Below are 16,224 nucleotides of genomic sequence, written 5' to 3'. Positions count from 1 at the left end.
TGGGTGCTTGGGTTGTTTCAGCCTTTGGGTATTTTGAATAATGCCATGAACATAGGTGTAAAATCTGAGAGCCAGACTTCTTGAAAGAGTTTTGTTTTTTTTCTTTCATTTTTTAACCATTCCAATTTGAATTTAGCTTCCGTTATTCCGCCGAACCTTCTTTCTTAGATCACTGTTAAGTAGAAGGAACATTTTTCCTTTTTAATGATTTTTCAGACATACTCACCCACTTTGGCTGTGCCTTCCCCCCTTGGCTCTTGGGATGGTGCATGCCCCCTGTTTCTCTCCCACTTAGGAGATTTCCTTCGTGACCCTCCTCTCGCATCATTTAAAGGTGGAATTTCCCCAGAGCTTGACCCTGGGCCTTCTGTCTGTGACCATTAAATGTGGGTATTTCTCAGCAATTAGACCGAGGCTCTTTTCCCTTGTTTTGGAAAGAAGAGAGTCAAAAAGGCTTAATCAAATAGTCTCATCTTTTACCCGAAAAAGATAACTATTTTCTTTGGGAAAAAAGGTGACAAGAATATAAATCATCAGAATTACACTAATTTGTTTCTGAAGGAAATGGTAAACTTTCCCCCAGCTTTGTTGAGGTATAATTTGACAAGTAAAAGGTGTGTATGTTCAAAGTATACAACATAATTTGATGTGTGTATACATCGTGTAATGATTAGCACAATCAACCAGCACATCCCTCACTATACGGTGTTACTGTGTGTGTATGGTGGAGGAGAGGAATGAGGACACTTAAGATCTGCTCTGTTAGCAAATTTCAAATAAACAATACAGTATTATTAGCTATAGTCACCATGCTGTACATTAGAGTCCCAGAAAATATTCACGTTATAACCAAAAGTTTATACCCTTTGACCGCCATCTCCCCATTCCCTCCCCAACCCCTGTGAGTTCAGGCCCTTCTCTATATTCATTCTTACTCTAGGTGACCCCCATCTGCTTCCAGAGATCCAATCTGCTGATGGCTCCTAGGTTTGTTTCATGAGGTCAGAGCTCTTTGCTGAGCTCCACTCCAGAGCTGCCTCCCTGCTGTCTCTGCTGAGTGTCTGATGGGTGCTCCAGCCTCATGTCTGAGATGGAGCTTCATGATTTTCCTCCCATGTCCCCTTCTGTGTCCTCAGTGAAGGGTACTTGAGCCTCCCAGGCGATCAAGTCAAATTTCAGGGATCAGTTTTAAAGTAAACTTTTAAATTTAGGATAGTTTCAGAGTTACAGAGATGTCTGAAGAATATTAAGGAGAGTTCCTGTGCACTCCACACCTGTTTCCCCTGCTAACATTATTGTGGTACATGTTTCACACCAGTGAACCAGTACCAACACATTATTTACACTAAACTCTACACTTTATTCAGATTTCCTTAATTTTCCCCTAAAGTCTTTTTCTTTTTCGGAATTCCATTCAGGATGCCACATTACATCTAGTTGTCATATCTTCTTAGGCTCCATTAGACTGACAGTTTATTAGATTTTTTCTTGTTTTTGTTGACCTTGACAAACTAGGTATTTTATACAGTGTTCTTCAATTTGGATTTGTCTACTGTTTTTCTCGTGATTAGACTTGGATAATGGGTTTTGGGGAAGGAAGACCACAGAGGCAGAGTGCCATTCTCATCACATCATATCAAGGGTGCCTGCTCTCAACATGATTTACTACTGATGGTATTAACCTTGATCACCTGGCCAAGGTAGTGTTTGTTAGATTTCTTCACTGTAAAATTACTGGCATTTTTGACACTTTCCTCTTCTTTTTATCTGTTTTGAATCCAAAACAATTCCTGCTGGTTCTTTTTCCCAAGTAAATTTCCATTCTGTCCAAGTCACTCTTTGCAGCCACTGCTGCAGTCCAAGCCACAATTGCCTGTGTGCAGATGGCATTGAGCGATCTTCTGACTCATGCCCTGCTTGTGCCCTTGCCTTCTCCAACCCAGTCTCCACCCAGATGCCAACGTGGTCCTTTTCAAATGCCAGTTGGTCAGTGGTACTCTTGTTCCCAAGCCTTTGAGCGGCTTCCTGTTGTACTTGAGATACCACCCCACCTTCTAGACACAGTCTGCCAGGCCTGCGTAAGCTCGTCTCTGTCACCTCTCTCATCTCCTGCCAAGCCCCTCTCGCCTTGTCCTCTGTTCCAGACACCGGTTTCTTGCCCGAGTCCCTTCAACACTCTCAGCTCCCTTAGACATGTCGTTGCCTCTGCTTAGAATGATGGTCGCCCTCCACCTTGGTTCCCTTGGGATCCCAGCTTACATGCCATTTACATGTTGTTTCTTCAGGGGACATTTCCCATCCCCTTGCAGGGTCCATGGGGCACTCTTGCCGGCTGTTTCTGGAGCATGCCACACTGTACCCCTGTTGCAGGGAGTTACTTGTTCTGTGTCGGAATTGTTCCTCAGTGCTGGGGTGGACAAGGCTGAGAAGTGCCTCGGCATGTCACTGTGTGTCCCTGTTACCTGTACCGAGCCTGTGCCAGAGTGGATGCTTGATAAATGTTTGTTGACTGGGTGAAATTTTTTAAAAATTTAAAAATTTTTAATAGAAATGGGGTCTCACTATGTGGCCCAGGCTGGTCTGAAACTTCTGGGCTCAAACTTCTGGACTCAAGCAATCCTCCCTCCTTGGCCTCCCAAAGTGCTAGAATTACAGGTGTGAGCCACCGTGCTCAGCCTGAATGGGTGGATTTTATCTTTTGAATGGAAAACACTCTTCATTTTTAGCATGCCAGTATGCAAAAAAGTACTTGAATTTATTTTTCTTAGTCCATTGATTTAAATCCCACATGTATTCTTTTAAATGTGTCACATAAGGTGCTGTGGTGGGTACAGTAGTGGATCTAGAAAGTGTGTTCAGCCTCTGCCACTCCTGAGGACCCATTCATTCATTCTCTCATTCAACAGACAGTTACCGGGAACCTGGGTCTGCCAGGCCTAGTGCAGAGTGTGGGGATATGAGTGCTTGTGAGTGAGCCTGTTGAGGGAGAGGGAGAAACTTACAGATCCTTCAGCATTCCAGTTGTGGTTAGGATAGATCTGGGCAGATTTCGTTTGAATTCTGGCTTTAGCATTTTTAAGATCTACACTCTTGAGCTTAACCTCTACCCGTCTGCAAAAATGTGGACAGCAGTGTCTCCCTTGTAAGTTGTGGAAAGAATCCGCTAAGAAAAGGAATGTAAGGTGATCAGTATAATCATAGCAATCACAGAGCTAATGTTTTTTGCTTTTGAGGTCCTGAGTACTAGCCTAAGTAGTTACGTTAATTATTTTTGTTTATTCTCACAGCAACTCTGTGAGGTAGGGATGTTACTGTTCTCATGTTGCAAATGAAGAAAGTGAGACCTTAGTTGAAAAATTCAATACTTTGTCCAAGGCCACAGAAGTAGTAAGTGGGAGCCCAGGTTCAAGGATGGCGTGATTTTAAAGCCCAGAAAGGACTCCTTACATTCTGTGTAGCTACCCCATCTTGCAGTGTGGCTTTATTCTTTAAAGTTGTAAAGACTTCTTAGGTATCTTGGCATTTAAAAAAATGTAATAGTCTTTAGAGGGACGATTACCTTTAGCTGTTATCAACTTGAATTTGTTTCTTAATTTACATTTTAGCAGCTTTGACGTCTGTGACTTGGTGCCTGTGTTGAGGAGAGAGTGTATATGTTGGGACTGGAGGATGAAGTTTGAAGTTAGACCCATCTGGGCAGTATTTATCTTAAAGGATAAATACTGTTCACAGGATTGTGAACTTGTAATCAGACTCACCTGGAGGATTTACCAAAAATGTGAATTCCTTAACCACTTTTTTGGTACCCTACATTATAATCTCTTAGGGGTAGGACTTAGAAAACATTTTTGCAAGTGATGTTATTTAGATAGTGGATTCTTTTTCATTCTGAAGTTTGAGAATCAGTGAATAGAGGGAATGGGAAATGTCAGCTTCTTGATGATCCAGACTGCCCTACAGGAAGCCAGTAGAAAGATGAAAGTGAACCCTGGTATGCCTGGCTAGTAAGTTTAAAAACAAGTAATGTGGAAATAAAATCAACAGTGGGTGAATTTGTCTCCCTGTTGTTTTATTTTTTATATTATTTGTGTTTGGGAGGAATTTGATTTGTATTTTATGATCATTTTTCCCTAGTGGGTAGTGGGGTAGCATGAGAAATGAGTGGGTCTAGACTATGATAGAGTTGGTGCAATGCAGCAGGCCAATTGGAAGAAAAAAATTTAAGCATATTTTGTGGATTAGCATGTCAGTTGCAAAAATAGAAGTATATCTAAAGCTGATTTCAGATAGTCTCTTTTTAGAGAAACTATGTCAGACTGTGCCCGGACTTTTGCTTTGGAAAATATGGTAATTTCAGGTTTGTGGCTAATTTGAAAATTAGTAATCAATACTAAGGGTTTTAAATATGTAGCATTTATGTGTTTATTGTGTCTTTCTATATTCATAAACATTGAGGATTCTTTTATTTTCTCATGTAAGAAGAAGACAGGCAGCTCAGGGATGGTGGCTCCCGTGTGCTTCTCCATGATCTCTCAGCTTCCTTTGTGTGGATGGCCACAGCATGGCTGCGTGCCTAAAGCACGCAGAGAGGGCAGCGTTCTTGTCTCAGGCTCCCCACCTACCATTCTTAAGCAGCTTTATTGAGGTGTAATTGGCATACTAAGTTGTGCATTGTCTTGTACATTTTGCAAGTGTGTATCTGTATACACCACACAACCATTACCATACTATGATAATGAGCATGTTATCACTCTCCAAAGTTTCCTGGTGCCTTTTGCGATTCCTTCTGCCCACCCTTCTCCTCCTTTTGTGAAAGCTTTGATGTTTTTAGGGAAAAAAGTTACGTTATTGAGGATAAAATACTAGGTAGAAAGATATTTAACTTGTAGTTTTTGCTTTTTGTTTCTTTTTGAGGAGTATTGTGGAAATAATATGATTGTAGGTATAGGTTGCTGTAATATTTATAGAAAGTTTTGAGAAACAGATTCTCTGAACAGACCATCTTGGAAGAGTTTGACAGGAAATATATTTTCAGAAAGGCTGGAATAGAGGTGGAGATGGTCCCTGCTGGCAGGAGAGGGAGAGAAAGGAAGGACAGCACCTGCCGGCCGCTTGCGGATGAGCTACAGACATGAAAGCCAAAGGCTGCGCTTTTCTTTGGTTTTTCAATAGATGGCATTTTTATCATGCTAGAAAGACTAACATGAATTCTAACATGAAATGTAATAAAAATGTAATCCCCACTAACTGTAGTGTATACTTAGCTCAAGTGCATTTTTTTGTTGTTGAATGGCATGCTGGTGATTGATTTATTTATATTTATAGATTAAAAATAATAAACTTTGCCTTATCATTGTAATCACCTCTTTTTTTTTCTTTTTTTTTTTTTTTTCCCCTCCCCCAGAGACGGGGTCTTGCTCTGTCACCCAGGCTGGAATGTAGTGAGTGGCACAGTATCAGCTCACTGCTGCCTCCACTTCCTGGGCTCGTGTTCCTTCTGCCTCAGCTGCCTAAGTAGCTGAGACTGCAGGCATGCACCACCACACCCAGCTAATGTTGTTTATTTTTTGTGGAGATGGGGTCCCCCTATATTGCCCAGGCTGGTCTCGAACTTCTGGGCTCAAGCGATCCTCCTGCCTTTGCCTCCCAAAGTGGTGGGATTATAGGCGTGAGCCACAGAAGCGTGCCTGGCCTCGGTAGTTCTTTTTAATTGTTGAATATACTTGCTGAGGTTAGTTTCTGCTGCAGAAAGCATTATATAATGTTGAGTTAACAGCGATTTTGTAAAGAGTTAGTAGAATGTATAAAGTTTTACCTGGGAGGCGGAGGCTGCAGTGATCCAAGATCTTGCTACTGCACTCTAGCCTGGGTGACAGAGCAATACTCTTTTTTAAAACAAAAAAACAAAACAAAAAAAAAACCAAAAAAAACCCGACTGTATAGGGTTAAAAAACGACTGTATAGGGTTTTATTTTAATGCGTTTCTTCAGCTGTCTCCTTCTAGCTTCTGTGACTCTGCATTTTCTTGGCTCTTTATTTTTCATTTCTTTACAGTTCTTCCATGTATTTTGTTTTGAAAGTAACATGCCTGAGGTGAAAATGGCGGCATTTCTGTCATGATTTAACCTTACTAGAAATGACATTCTTTGTTCTTTGTCTGTTTAGTTGAGAAGTGAACTAATTCCCTGTGCTTAAGTACTACTCCTTGGTGTGAGGCGGGGAGGGTGGGGGGAAGATTTTTAACATAGAATACAAATTGGGTTTGTTGGAAAAGGTATTCCTATAAAATGTTATCCAGGTAGTTAGAGCTTAATATGGGTGATAATTTCCCTAGAAGAATATTCTTTGCTGTAACACTGATGACTTGATGGACTTGTGAAAGTGAAACTTGGTGTGTTTCTTCTTTCAGCTTCCATGTAACTCACAGATAGAGCAGCGTAGAGTAGATTTCCAGTTTTAGATTAAGGATGGCTTGTATCCTATGCAAGGTTTTGGGGGTTGGTTAGGGTCTTTGAGTATTTCCTGTCTAATTCACTTACGAGTTACAAAGAGACAAGCTGTAATGTAAAAAGTCTTCCTTAGCTAGACTAGCTTTCTGTACTCTTTGATGTAAAAATACCTGGTAGTTCTGCCAGTTGGGGATTTGTTTGGGGTGAATGAAAACCCCTCAGGCTCAGTCTGTTCATGCACTGGTGTGTATTAATTCAGTCCATTCATAGTCATGAGCTGACTGTGCCTTACTGAAGAAAGGGAGCCTTCTGAAAGAGAGAGGAAGATGGATAATCTTGGATCCTCAGGCACTGCTGCTGGCGCCTGGGAGTGGGGCAAGAAGACATGAGGTTCTGAAGAGAGGGCTTTGTATCCAAAGTTAAGACTTACGCCAGCCCTTGATGGGGCGAGAAGCTACTCAGGCCCAATAACCTCAAATAGTTCAGGTTAAATCGACAGTTGTCAAGTCTAATTCCTCTTTACAGCATTATTTCTGTGGGAAAATGTGTGTGGCTCATATACTTGCCTCAGCAAACAGACTGGACTCAGAATCAGCTCTTTGTTTTCATAATTTAAGTGGAATTAGTTACTCCCTAGGGTTGCATTGCCGCTTGGATGGCTTCTAGCCTTCTTTTTACTTATTAAATTATATTCCAGGTTCCTTGACTGTGAGGGACATAGTAAACTGCTAGTAGCCTTTACCTTCCCTTCCCTAAATAGCAAACTCATGTAGAAAACATTAGCTAAAATCCTTTGTAGATTTTTTTGAAATCACCTAAAATGTTATTATTGGCACCATTTCATTTGGAGCCATTTTGTCAGAACCACTAAGTATTTAGGTGAGGCGATTGATTTCATTCCCACGTGGGAATTCGGTTGGTTGTAACATTCAGGCACTCAGAATGATTACTGACTGGACATCATGTTCAGGTAGTCTGGTGTCTGAAACTTTGCAGAGATTAAGCTGATAGAAGATTTGGGCTAACATTTTTTTGTGTGTGAGTTGGTGAATTTTAAAGATGATTTAGAAGACTTTAAAAAAGCATCTGTGAGTACTGCATCATCTTGATGTCAAGAAGAGATTGTTATTTAATACATACATGTTTTAGTAATGAAGGAGGTACATAGAGATAGTTGATTTGAACAGGTTTACTTTTTCTCCTTTTTAATACAAAATATTTTTGAGAAACAAAACTTGACTAGTGTTACACTACTTGCTTCTTGTTTTTTGTTACAAACATGCTGAAATGGTCTAAGTAATGATGCTACTAAAACAACATATGCATTGTTTTGATGGAGTATTGATTCCTTCTATAGTGTTCAAAATTGCTTGCATGCCTCCGAGCAACAAACACGTATGTGACAGACTTTATGTGAGATGAGCATTCCAGAGAAATGAAATGCAAGTTTACTTTTCAGTAGCTATACAACTTAAAAAAAAAAAAATTGTGTTTTTTGAAACATGGCTTTAGGGCACTAACACTCAGACCGAGTGCATGAGCTCTGCAGGTTATTTTAACAAAACCTAATCACAGGAACAAACATCTGGCATTTATAGAGTTTGTTTATTTATTGATTGCCATAAGCCTCTGGAAAGAATATTCTGTTTCTTTTAATAAAATCCTTTTGGAAGTTGTCTATATTTTAATATCTAAGTGTTTTTGGAATTTAATTTTAACAAGGTTAACTCAAATGTTAAATATTGTGGGCTACAACTAAGTAGGAGAATGTAAGAAGAAATGGCAAGTGGGGACTCTTGTAAAAAGAATGGTAACTAAGTTCTTTTTACTGGTTGTGCTCCTCCCATTTACTCTCCTGTATTGCAGGCCATTATTTACACTGCTTTGTAGAATCTGCTGTCTAGTAAGCACTAAGGAATTTGGATCCCTAAACCAGGGAGCATATAGCCTGCTAAAGCTTAATTTTCAGACAGGAGACACTAAAGATGATTGTGTTATGATACTGTTCATTTTATATACTAGTGAAATGAATACTGAAATTATTTAGTATAACCATTAATTATAGTGCTTACCATTACTGCAAAGTTTGTCATGATTTGGTTGGTAGCTTCATGTTTCAAAACAAAACCTTAGGTCTGTCCTTTTAAAAAACATAAACTGCTTTAGTTTGTTAATGGGGAAAGTGAGTAAATAATAACATTTATTGAAGAAATGAAGCCTATCAGATACAGGAAAAACAAAACAAAAAACCCTTGTAGATAGTCCTCGTGTCAAGCCCCTATTAATTCTGTGTAGTTGCAGTAGAACTAGCAAGTTATTTTGCTTAAAATGTCTTTTTTTCCCCTGTGCAGTGAAAGTTGAATGTGAGAACAGATCTTAATAGATACAGTTACACGGTTTATTTTATCATGTATCACTTTATTGCTGTCTTCTAGAACATTGTTATACTAAATGTTCCAATAATGGAAATTTTATGCAGCTACTTCAAATGAAACAAATTTGCAAAAACTCAATTTTGGAACTCATTCCTTGAGGAGAGGGAAAAACTCACCATGCTGTGACCACATTAGATTTCTGATGTGTTGGCAACTTATCAAACACTGTCATTTCCAGAAAACAGGTTATGGGGTCAAATTGAAATATCAGCACTTTTGGTCACTTTCAGTTGAAGATATTGTAGGATTTTAGGTTTTAATGATTGAATGGTTAAATTAAAAAAAATTGTTGGTAACAGGTAATGAAAGTGTGGTTTTGTATGTAAATAAAAATGGCTCTACACGACATCAGGAATGATGGGGTTCAATTACAGTGGAATCTTTTCAAGAGCTTGATTTTAAATTCTCAGAGATACTAGTTTTACTTACTGGAGCTCCTTTGTTTTGCAGAGATCATGATGCAGCCGTCCTTTTGGATTTCTTTTTAATAATGTGTGACCCTTCACCTTTGATCCCCTGACCTGCATTACCTTGGTAACCATTTCATTTTTTAATTTAATTTCATTTTTTAATTTTGGTGTACAAGCTGTAACATTTCATCTTTCAAAGTGTAACACGCTGATTTCCTCAAATAGAGATACCCCTTTGAGCGATAAATTTGCAAAATGCTGTCTTCATTTTCCGTATTAAAATTCATTTCAGTTTTAAAATAAAGTGTAATCTGTGTTTTCATCCTTTTAAAATTTAAGTTTAATGAGTGTATTTCCCCATACAGTATATTTCCTTTTTTATTCGTGTTTTGCAGAAGCTGAATTAACTTGATATTTACGTATAACTTACACACACCCAGGACACCCATACCTCTTCTCTACTCCCAAACCACCCAAACCATTGCCCCTCACCTTCTCACACATACACCCTCACCATCACCATCACCACATACCCCTTCCTCTGCAGAGTAACTTACCTTTCTTTCAGAAATAGTAGCAACTTGAATTTATTAGTCTTAGCTGCCATAGTATACATCTTCAGATTATATTTTGTATTCTGAAGTATTTTGGGGAGAAAAAACTTAGACTTTTAATTTTAATTTCATTTAAGGACTAGAAAAATACAAAGTTGCCTCATTACCCAAATTCACCTTTCCCCACTCTTCTGATATTTTATTTCTTTAATTTTAGGCATAAGTTAAGAACAAGCAACAATTTTAACATGACCAAAAAATGTACTTTTGTCTCTGCCAAAACCTGGTCAGCCAGCCCTGGTGGTCTCAATACCAGATTGATTTCTGCCATATGCAATTTCATGACTGTTTTTCAAACAATGCATTTTTATTGTATTTCTCTTTTCAGAAAATTCTTAATCTAAAGCAAAACAAACCAAAACCAAAAGACAGAAACCAAACTTGAGTCAGTTCTTTGAACTGGCAAGATACTCCTTAGAAATCATGTCCTTTAAAAAATTCATGTGAATTCTCTCAGCATGGCCCACTGAAGCACAGATTACTTTTTAAGTGTCTCATTATTTTATTCTCTAACATTTAATGCTGATGTTTTAATTGCACACAGCTGAAGCTGCTAAATGAGCACTGAAATGGATTTAAGTCCTCTTTGAGCTTTGTTGATACCTATAAAAGTTTATATCATTCATTAGAACCACAAATTAAAATTAGTCGTGGTTAGCTGTTCGCTGGCGATTGGAACTCTCACGAACACTTTTGTTCAGGCTCACGAGCTTGTTCTTGCCTAGTATACTTGGATACCTGAAAAGCTGCCTTTGGCCTGTTGGGTATGTTTTCTTTTCACAGAATTGCAAAATATCAGAGCTGAAAAATACAAATAGGTAAACCATCCTATGATTATAAAGCCCCTGTGATTTATAATGTCCCAGTAGTCAGGAGCAACTTTTTTGCTAAACCTTGAATTTTAAGGTGATTTTTTTTTTTTTTTTTTTTAAAATAATGCTTTTCACAGTTGTGCTGGCGTGTTTTCCAGATCCCCAAAGACTTTTTTGCCTTAGGTATGTCCTTTATTTGTTCCTTTGATGCCATGTCCTTCTAGCACTAAAGGAATGGCATCTGGCTCAGTGGATGGTACATGGAAGCCATGCGGGGGGTCATGACTGCTTGTTGCCTCCATTCCTCTTGCTCAAGCAGCCCCAAACCGGCTGACCCCTGAGGGATGAGCTGGTTGATGGTACCCAGGAGAGTCACAGCTCCCTGCTGATGGAATCGGCTCCCCTGGGGCTCCCATCTGCCTTTGAGGTAGACAGTACTTTATTTGTAAGTCCAGTAGGAGCTGAAGAGAAATTAATAGGTTAAGACGAGAAAAGTTTTTATTCTCTTATTTTATTTTATGATTAGATCAGTTAGATTTTCTTTAAAGTTTTCTGCTTAATACATTTTAAGATAACCTCATTTTTCTAAGAGAGCTAGTACATGGACACATTTATGGCTTATTTCCAATGAGCATTGTTTATTTGGTTAGCATTTAGGGACATTTAGTAGACTGTAAGCCAATGGATGTTTTTGTAAACGTGATTCATTGAGAAAAACCTTCATTTGAGAGTCAGATAACCTGCTTTGGACTAGCAAAGTCTCTGGATATGTTTCTGGTATCTGTTGAGGTAGTCACACAAAACTGAAATACTCCAACAGAAAGACTTCAGAAGACTTTCATTTTGGTGTAAAAACAGTGAAATTAGCTGTTTGACTTAAAATATAGGAGTTGTAAGACATTTCATTGATGCTACTTCTGTTTTATCCTCTGTGAAATGTAGATACTGTGTGTCTCCCACTTGCTTTTTAGGGTTGTTGGGAGGATAAGTGAAACTGTGACAGACACACTGGGAACTCAGAAGAAAGGTGCTTTTGAAACTGAACCTCATCCTATGGCTGTGCTGTTGGCAGGCATAACCGGTGTGCTGAGAGGCAGTGGTAGTGAACCCCGTGGTGAAAGGCCAGGACCATGGGCTCTGGAACCAGGCTGCCTTGGTTCGAATCCCACCTCGACCTCTTGCAAGTGGTCTGACCACAGCAAATCACCCAACCTCTCTGTGCCTGAGTTTCCCCCTCTTTAAATTGGGGATGATAATAATAGTACCCACTAAAGGATCCTGGTGAGTTTTAGCTGAGCACATGTCCACAAAGTGCTTAGGGCAGTGCCTGCCATGTAGTGTGGCTGATCCTCACACCCAGAAAACCCCAGCAGGGGGACTCACACCTTACAGAAAATCAGATTTGAAACCATTCCCCAGTAGTCTTCTAACATTGACTTAGAGACCCTTATATGTTTAGAGAGAGGAACTGAATAGTTTATGGTAATTAAGCACCTTTAAAACAGATTCAAGTTCAGGTGCATAAAGTTAAATCTGGGTTTTTAATCTCTTAGGAAGAAAAGTTTAGATCACAAAGAGCTCCATAACCCTTTGTTGATAGGTTCTTTTAACTGTTTTTGGCTATGGAGGGACAAGGAAGGAAACCTGAGGGACAGACCCACCTTTTACCTGCTTAGCCTTTCTCGTTCCCTTTTACGCTTGGTAAGGTGTCTAGGTAGCTTTGAAGGAGTCAGAAGTGTTGAACTGTTTCAAGGTTTTTACCCAGCTGCATGAGGCTTCGTTGTCCTCTTGAGTGAGGTGGAAGGGACATCACTGCCTTTCCTGAGTGTGTAAGAATGCCTGTTACATATTCATCCCAGGGCTTTCCATACATTTTAATCCACATTTATCTACAAGGTGAGTGGTATGTTCACCCCATTTTGCACATGAGAATGCTGATGCCCAGATAGGTTAAATAAATTCACCCAGGCTCACACCCTCAGTAAACTGCCAAACAGGCCCTTAAATCCAAGTGCCACTCATATCACGGCACTGCTGCCTTGCATTGAGCTGCAAACCTGGCTGAGCCACTCCCAAGAAACGGTTTTGCCCTTTTAGTTGCAGGGACCTCAGCTGTACGCATTATCATCCTTCAGCCATCAGACCTTTTTTTGTTTTTTGTTTTTTTTTTTTTGAGATGGGTTCTCGCACTGTCACCCAGGCTGGAGTGCAGTGGCGCGATCTCGGCTCACTGCAACCTCTACCTCCTGGGTTCAAGCGATTCTCCTGCCTCAGCTTCCTGAGTAGCTGGGATTACAGGTGCCCGCGACCACGCCTAGCTAATTTTTTGTATTTTTAGTAGAAATGGGGTTTCACCATGTTGGCCAGGCTGGTCTCGAACTTTCCTGACCTCGTGATTTGTCCACCTTGGCCTCCCAAAGTGCTGGGATTATAGGTGTGAGCCACTGCGCCTGGCCCAGACCTTTTAATGCAACAGCGCCCCTAACTTCTGAAGGCCCCTAGCTGGCTTCAACAACCGCCCGTCTAATTGCCCCCCATGGTGGGCTCTGTCATACATGTGTCAGTTTTAGGGACTCTTATTACCAGTGGCTTCCTCAATCCTGGCTGCACATCCAGAATCCTCTGTACAGCTTTTAAAATAATTCACTTTTTAAGAAACACTTGCCCCATCCCAAGACTCTTGTTCTAGAGAGATGGATAGGTTCAGAAATATAGGAAGTTTATTTTGTAAACAAGAAAACAAATAGGTCCTTAAATTGTGCACATATGGATCTGTGCTTCTGGAGTGTGGGCCAGTGCTATTAATTCTGTAGTTGACTCCATTGTAAGGTAAAATGAGTTTTATGGGCCAGTCTAGTTGTTCAGCCAACAATTGTTAGTACTGTTTCTGTAGGAAAAGTTCCTGGCATCCACCCTGTAGAATACCATCTTCCATGAGTGAGCACTTGATCACCACAGAAGCCAGGTTTGAATTTAGTTAGAGTGAAATGAAGTAGAGGGCCCTGCTTGCTTTCTTGTTCTTTCATTTTTTTTTTCTCTTCCTCTCTTTTGTGGGTTTATTTTTCCCTTCTTTTCTTCTCCTCCATAGTTCCCTCTTTCCTTGTTTTCTCTTTCTTCCACCATCTGGCATATGTTTACAATGTATCTGTCATCAGACTGTGAGGTCCCTGAAATCCTTCAGGTGTCTACCACAGAGTTGACGTGCAAATGTATGTTTCTTTATTTTTTAATTTTTTTTTTTTTGAGACGGAGTTTTGCTCTTGTCGCCCAGGCTGGAGTGCAATGGTGTGATCTTAGCTCACTGCAAACCTCCGCCTTCCGGGTTCTACCGATTCTCCTGCCTCAGCCTCCAAAGTAGCTGGGATTACAGGCGTGTGCCACCATGCCCAACTAATTTTTGTATTTTTAGTAGAGACAGGATTTCACTATGTTGGCTAGGCTGGTCTTGAACTCCTGACCTCAGGTGATCCACCTGCCTTGGCCTCCCGGAGTGCTGGGATTACAGTGGTGAGCTGCTGCGCCTGGCCAAATGAACATTTCTTAATTTGTCTTAGTATCTGTCTTTCAAAGAAGTAGGTACTGCCCGTTATTAGCTTGAAAATTATCAGATTTTGTTTGTGATTGTCTGTCCTAACTTAAGTGGTTTATCTTGAAGAGCTTAGGTAATTTAGCCTCATAGATTTAGATAGATCGAGAAATGGCAGGCTTCAGTCACTGAATAATACAGAATGTTGGGCAATAAGATGGATTTGGACCATTCAAGGGAGAGCTTATATCAGGCTTTTAGCATATCTGCTGCATAGTTTTTAGAGCTGGAAGGTCTAAGATCATCTGGGTTGGACCCTTCATTTTTGGTGGTGAGGAACCCACTCCTGAGAGAGAAAGGTGCTTCTTCAGTGCCTGCCTCCAGGCCAGGACTTGCCTCCTTCTCCTCTGTGTCCTTAGCTGAGTGAGAGTTGGGATGGCAGAGAGCAGAGGCAATGTGACAGCATAGCTGCTGCGATTAACTGCCTGCCTCTAGACATGTTGGAGAAACAGTCAAAGTAATCCTCCTTCTGTGCTCCCCCTCCCATGGAAACAAGTGATAGAAGGTTAGGGCAGTTTTGAGGACAAGCGGCGGACTTCCTCACTGTGAAAGTTGGGAAGCTTTGGGTGTGCCCTAGACCCTGTCCTGTTGACCTTGGCACCACCAAGTGGGCTGCTTTAGTTGTCCATCCTGATGGTGTTTAACCCTGCTTGAGGCTTTTGAGGACACTAAGAAACACATGGTGAAGGTGTGGAAGGATTTTTTGTCATTCCTCAATGAAGATCTGCCCTAGGTAGAAAGGGAGTTAATGAAGGAGAAGTAGGCAACACTATTGCTGCACGGTCAGGAAATAACAGAAAACATCTCCCATTTGTTCTCATTTGTGGTGATTGTTTCCCTGGGAAACTGTGGCTGTGGTTACCATCATGCTGTGTGATGCACCTCAGAATCCTAGGATTAGACTAGATTTTCCACTTTCCACACACCTTCAGGTGGGGTCGCAAATGCTCCATATGACAGACTATCACATACACTGGCCACAGAACTTCAATCATTCAGGTTTGGATATCCAGCCCCTTTTCTCTCTTCTGTGTGGATACTTTTGAGTACTTTATACCTCTAAGCCTTTCGTATTTCCAAAGGAGAAACCAGAATGACTTTTGTCACTCTTTTGTAATGGTGGGAAAAGGACTGGTAGGGGAAACTACCAAGGTTTGACCTGGGATCTACTTTACCTGCTCTAGTTCACCTTGGAGCATCTGACCATACATAGGTCCTTGCACATAGTAGACACTCAGCAAACATTAACTGTCTTTTCATTTCTCATTAGCACAGGTAATTAGGAACAGGAGTTGATAGACTGCACGTATCTGTGCAGAGATATATCTGTAATTGAAGTTTTAATTAAAGAAACACCAGACCAGGCAGATGGTTCTTATCCCTGCATCCTGTAAACCAAACAGCCGTGGCTTTTCGATCTTGAAAACATGCAAAGCTGAGAGTAGCAACATTCGTGGTGGTGCACCAAAGGGAATAGGTTGTCTTGTAAACTAACCATAATCTAATTTTGGTAGCACTCTATGGGATGCCAGATTCAAGGATAATCATTGCAGTTTGAAATGAAAGACAATACATCAAAGTTATGTCCCAACCAAAGCTTTTAAGCCTCAAGTCAAGGGCATTACCACAGCCCAGCTCGTAGATCACAAGACGTGTGGTTTTGTGCTAGATCACAAAAGCTGACAAGGTGTTATTTAGGATCATCAGCTAAATACAGTATTAAATTAGAGGGCTATCATTCTGATTTTTCAGGCATTGCCACCATATAGCAGTAGAGAATTGAGAAGTGACTTGTACCTGCCTGCCTCATGCAGATCCTCTCAGCCATGTCGCAGTGACCTTAATGGTCAGTCGAGTGCAGAATTAGAAAACAAAAACCAAAAACACCCACAAACAGTGACAGAAGAAGACTTCTCTC

The 16,224-nt window shown here is 40.5% G+C and overlaps 1 protein-coding gene across 17 annotated transcripts in view; it reads left to right on the top strand.

Annotated features, from left to right (window-relative positions):
• The window catches only part of CAMTA1 (calmodulin binding transcription activator 1), a 979,133-nt gene that overhangs the window by 76,816 nt on the left and 886,093 nt on the right, over positions 1–16,224 (top strand). For 2 of the 17 annotated variants that reach the window (XR_010138654.1, XR_002916477.3), the window contains exon 4: positions 9,335–9,418. The exons of 14 other annotated variants lie outside the window; for them this stretch is intronic. Coding sequence is in view for 1 of the 3 variants with exons in the window: in XM_054557126.2 (XP_054413101.1) it covers positions 9,335–9,343 (9 nt within the window). In the remaining 2 variants the exon portion in view is untranslated. Of the gene's footprint in view, positions 1–9,334; positions 9,599–16,224 lie in introns of those variants that run through there. One more of the 17 variants, XM_054557126.2, reaches the window with a different exon arrangement.

Source organism: Pongo abelii, chromosome 1 (genome assembly GCF_028885655.2).
Source record: "Pongo abelii isolate AG06213 chromosome 1, NHGRI_mPonAbe1-v2.0_pri, whole genome shotgun sequence".
NCBI classification, from domain to species: domain Eukaryota; kingdom Metazoa; phylum Chordata; class Mammalia; order Primates; family Hominidae; genus Pongo; species Pongo abelii.
The sequence above is the reverse complement of the archived record's forward strand: the minus strand, read 5'-3'. Positions and strand labels throughout refer to the sequence as shown.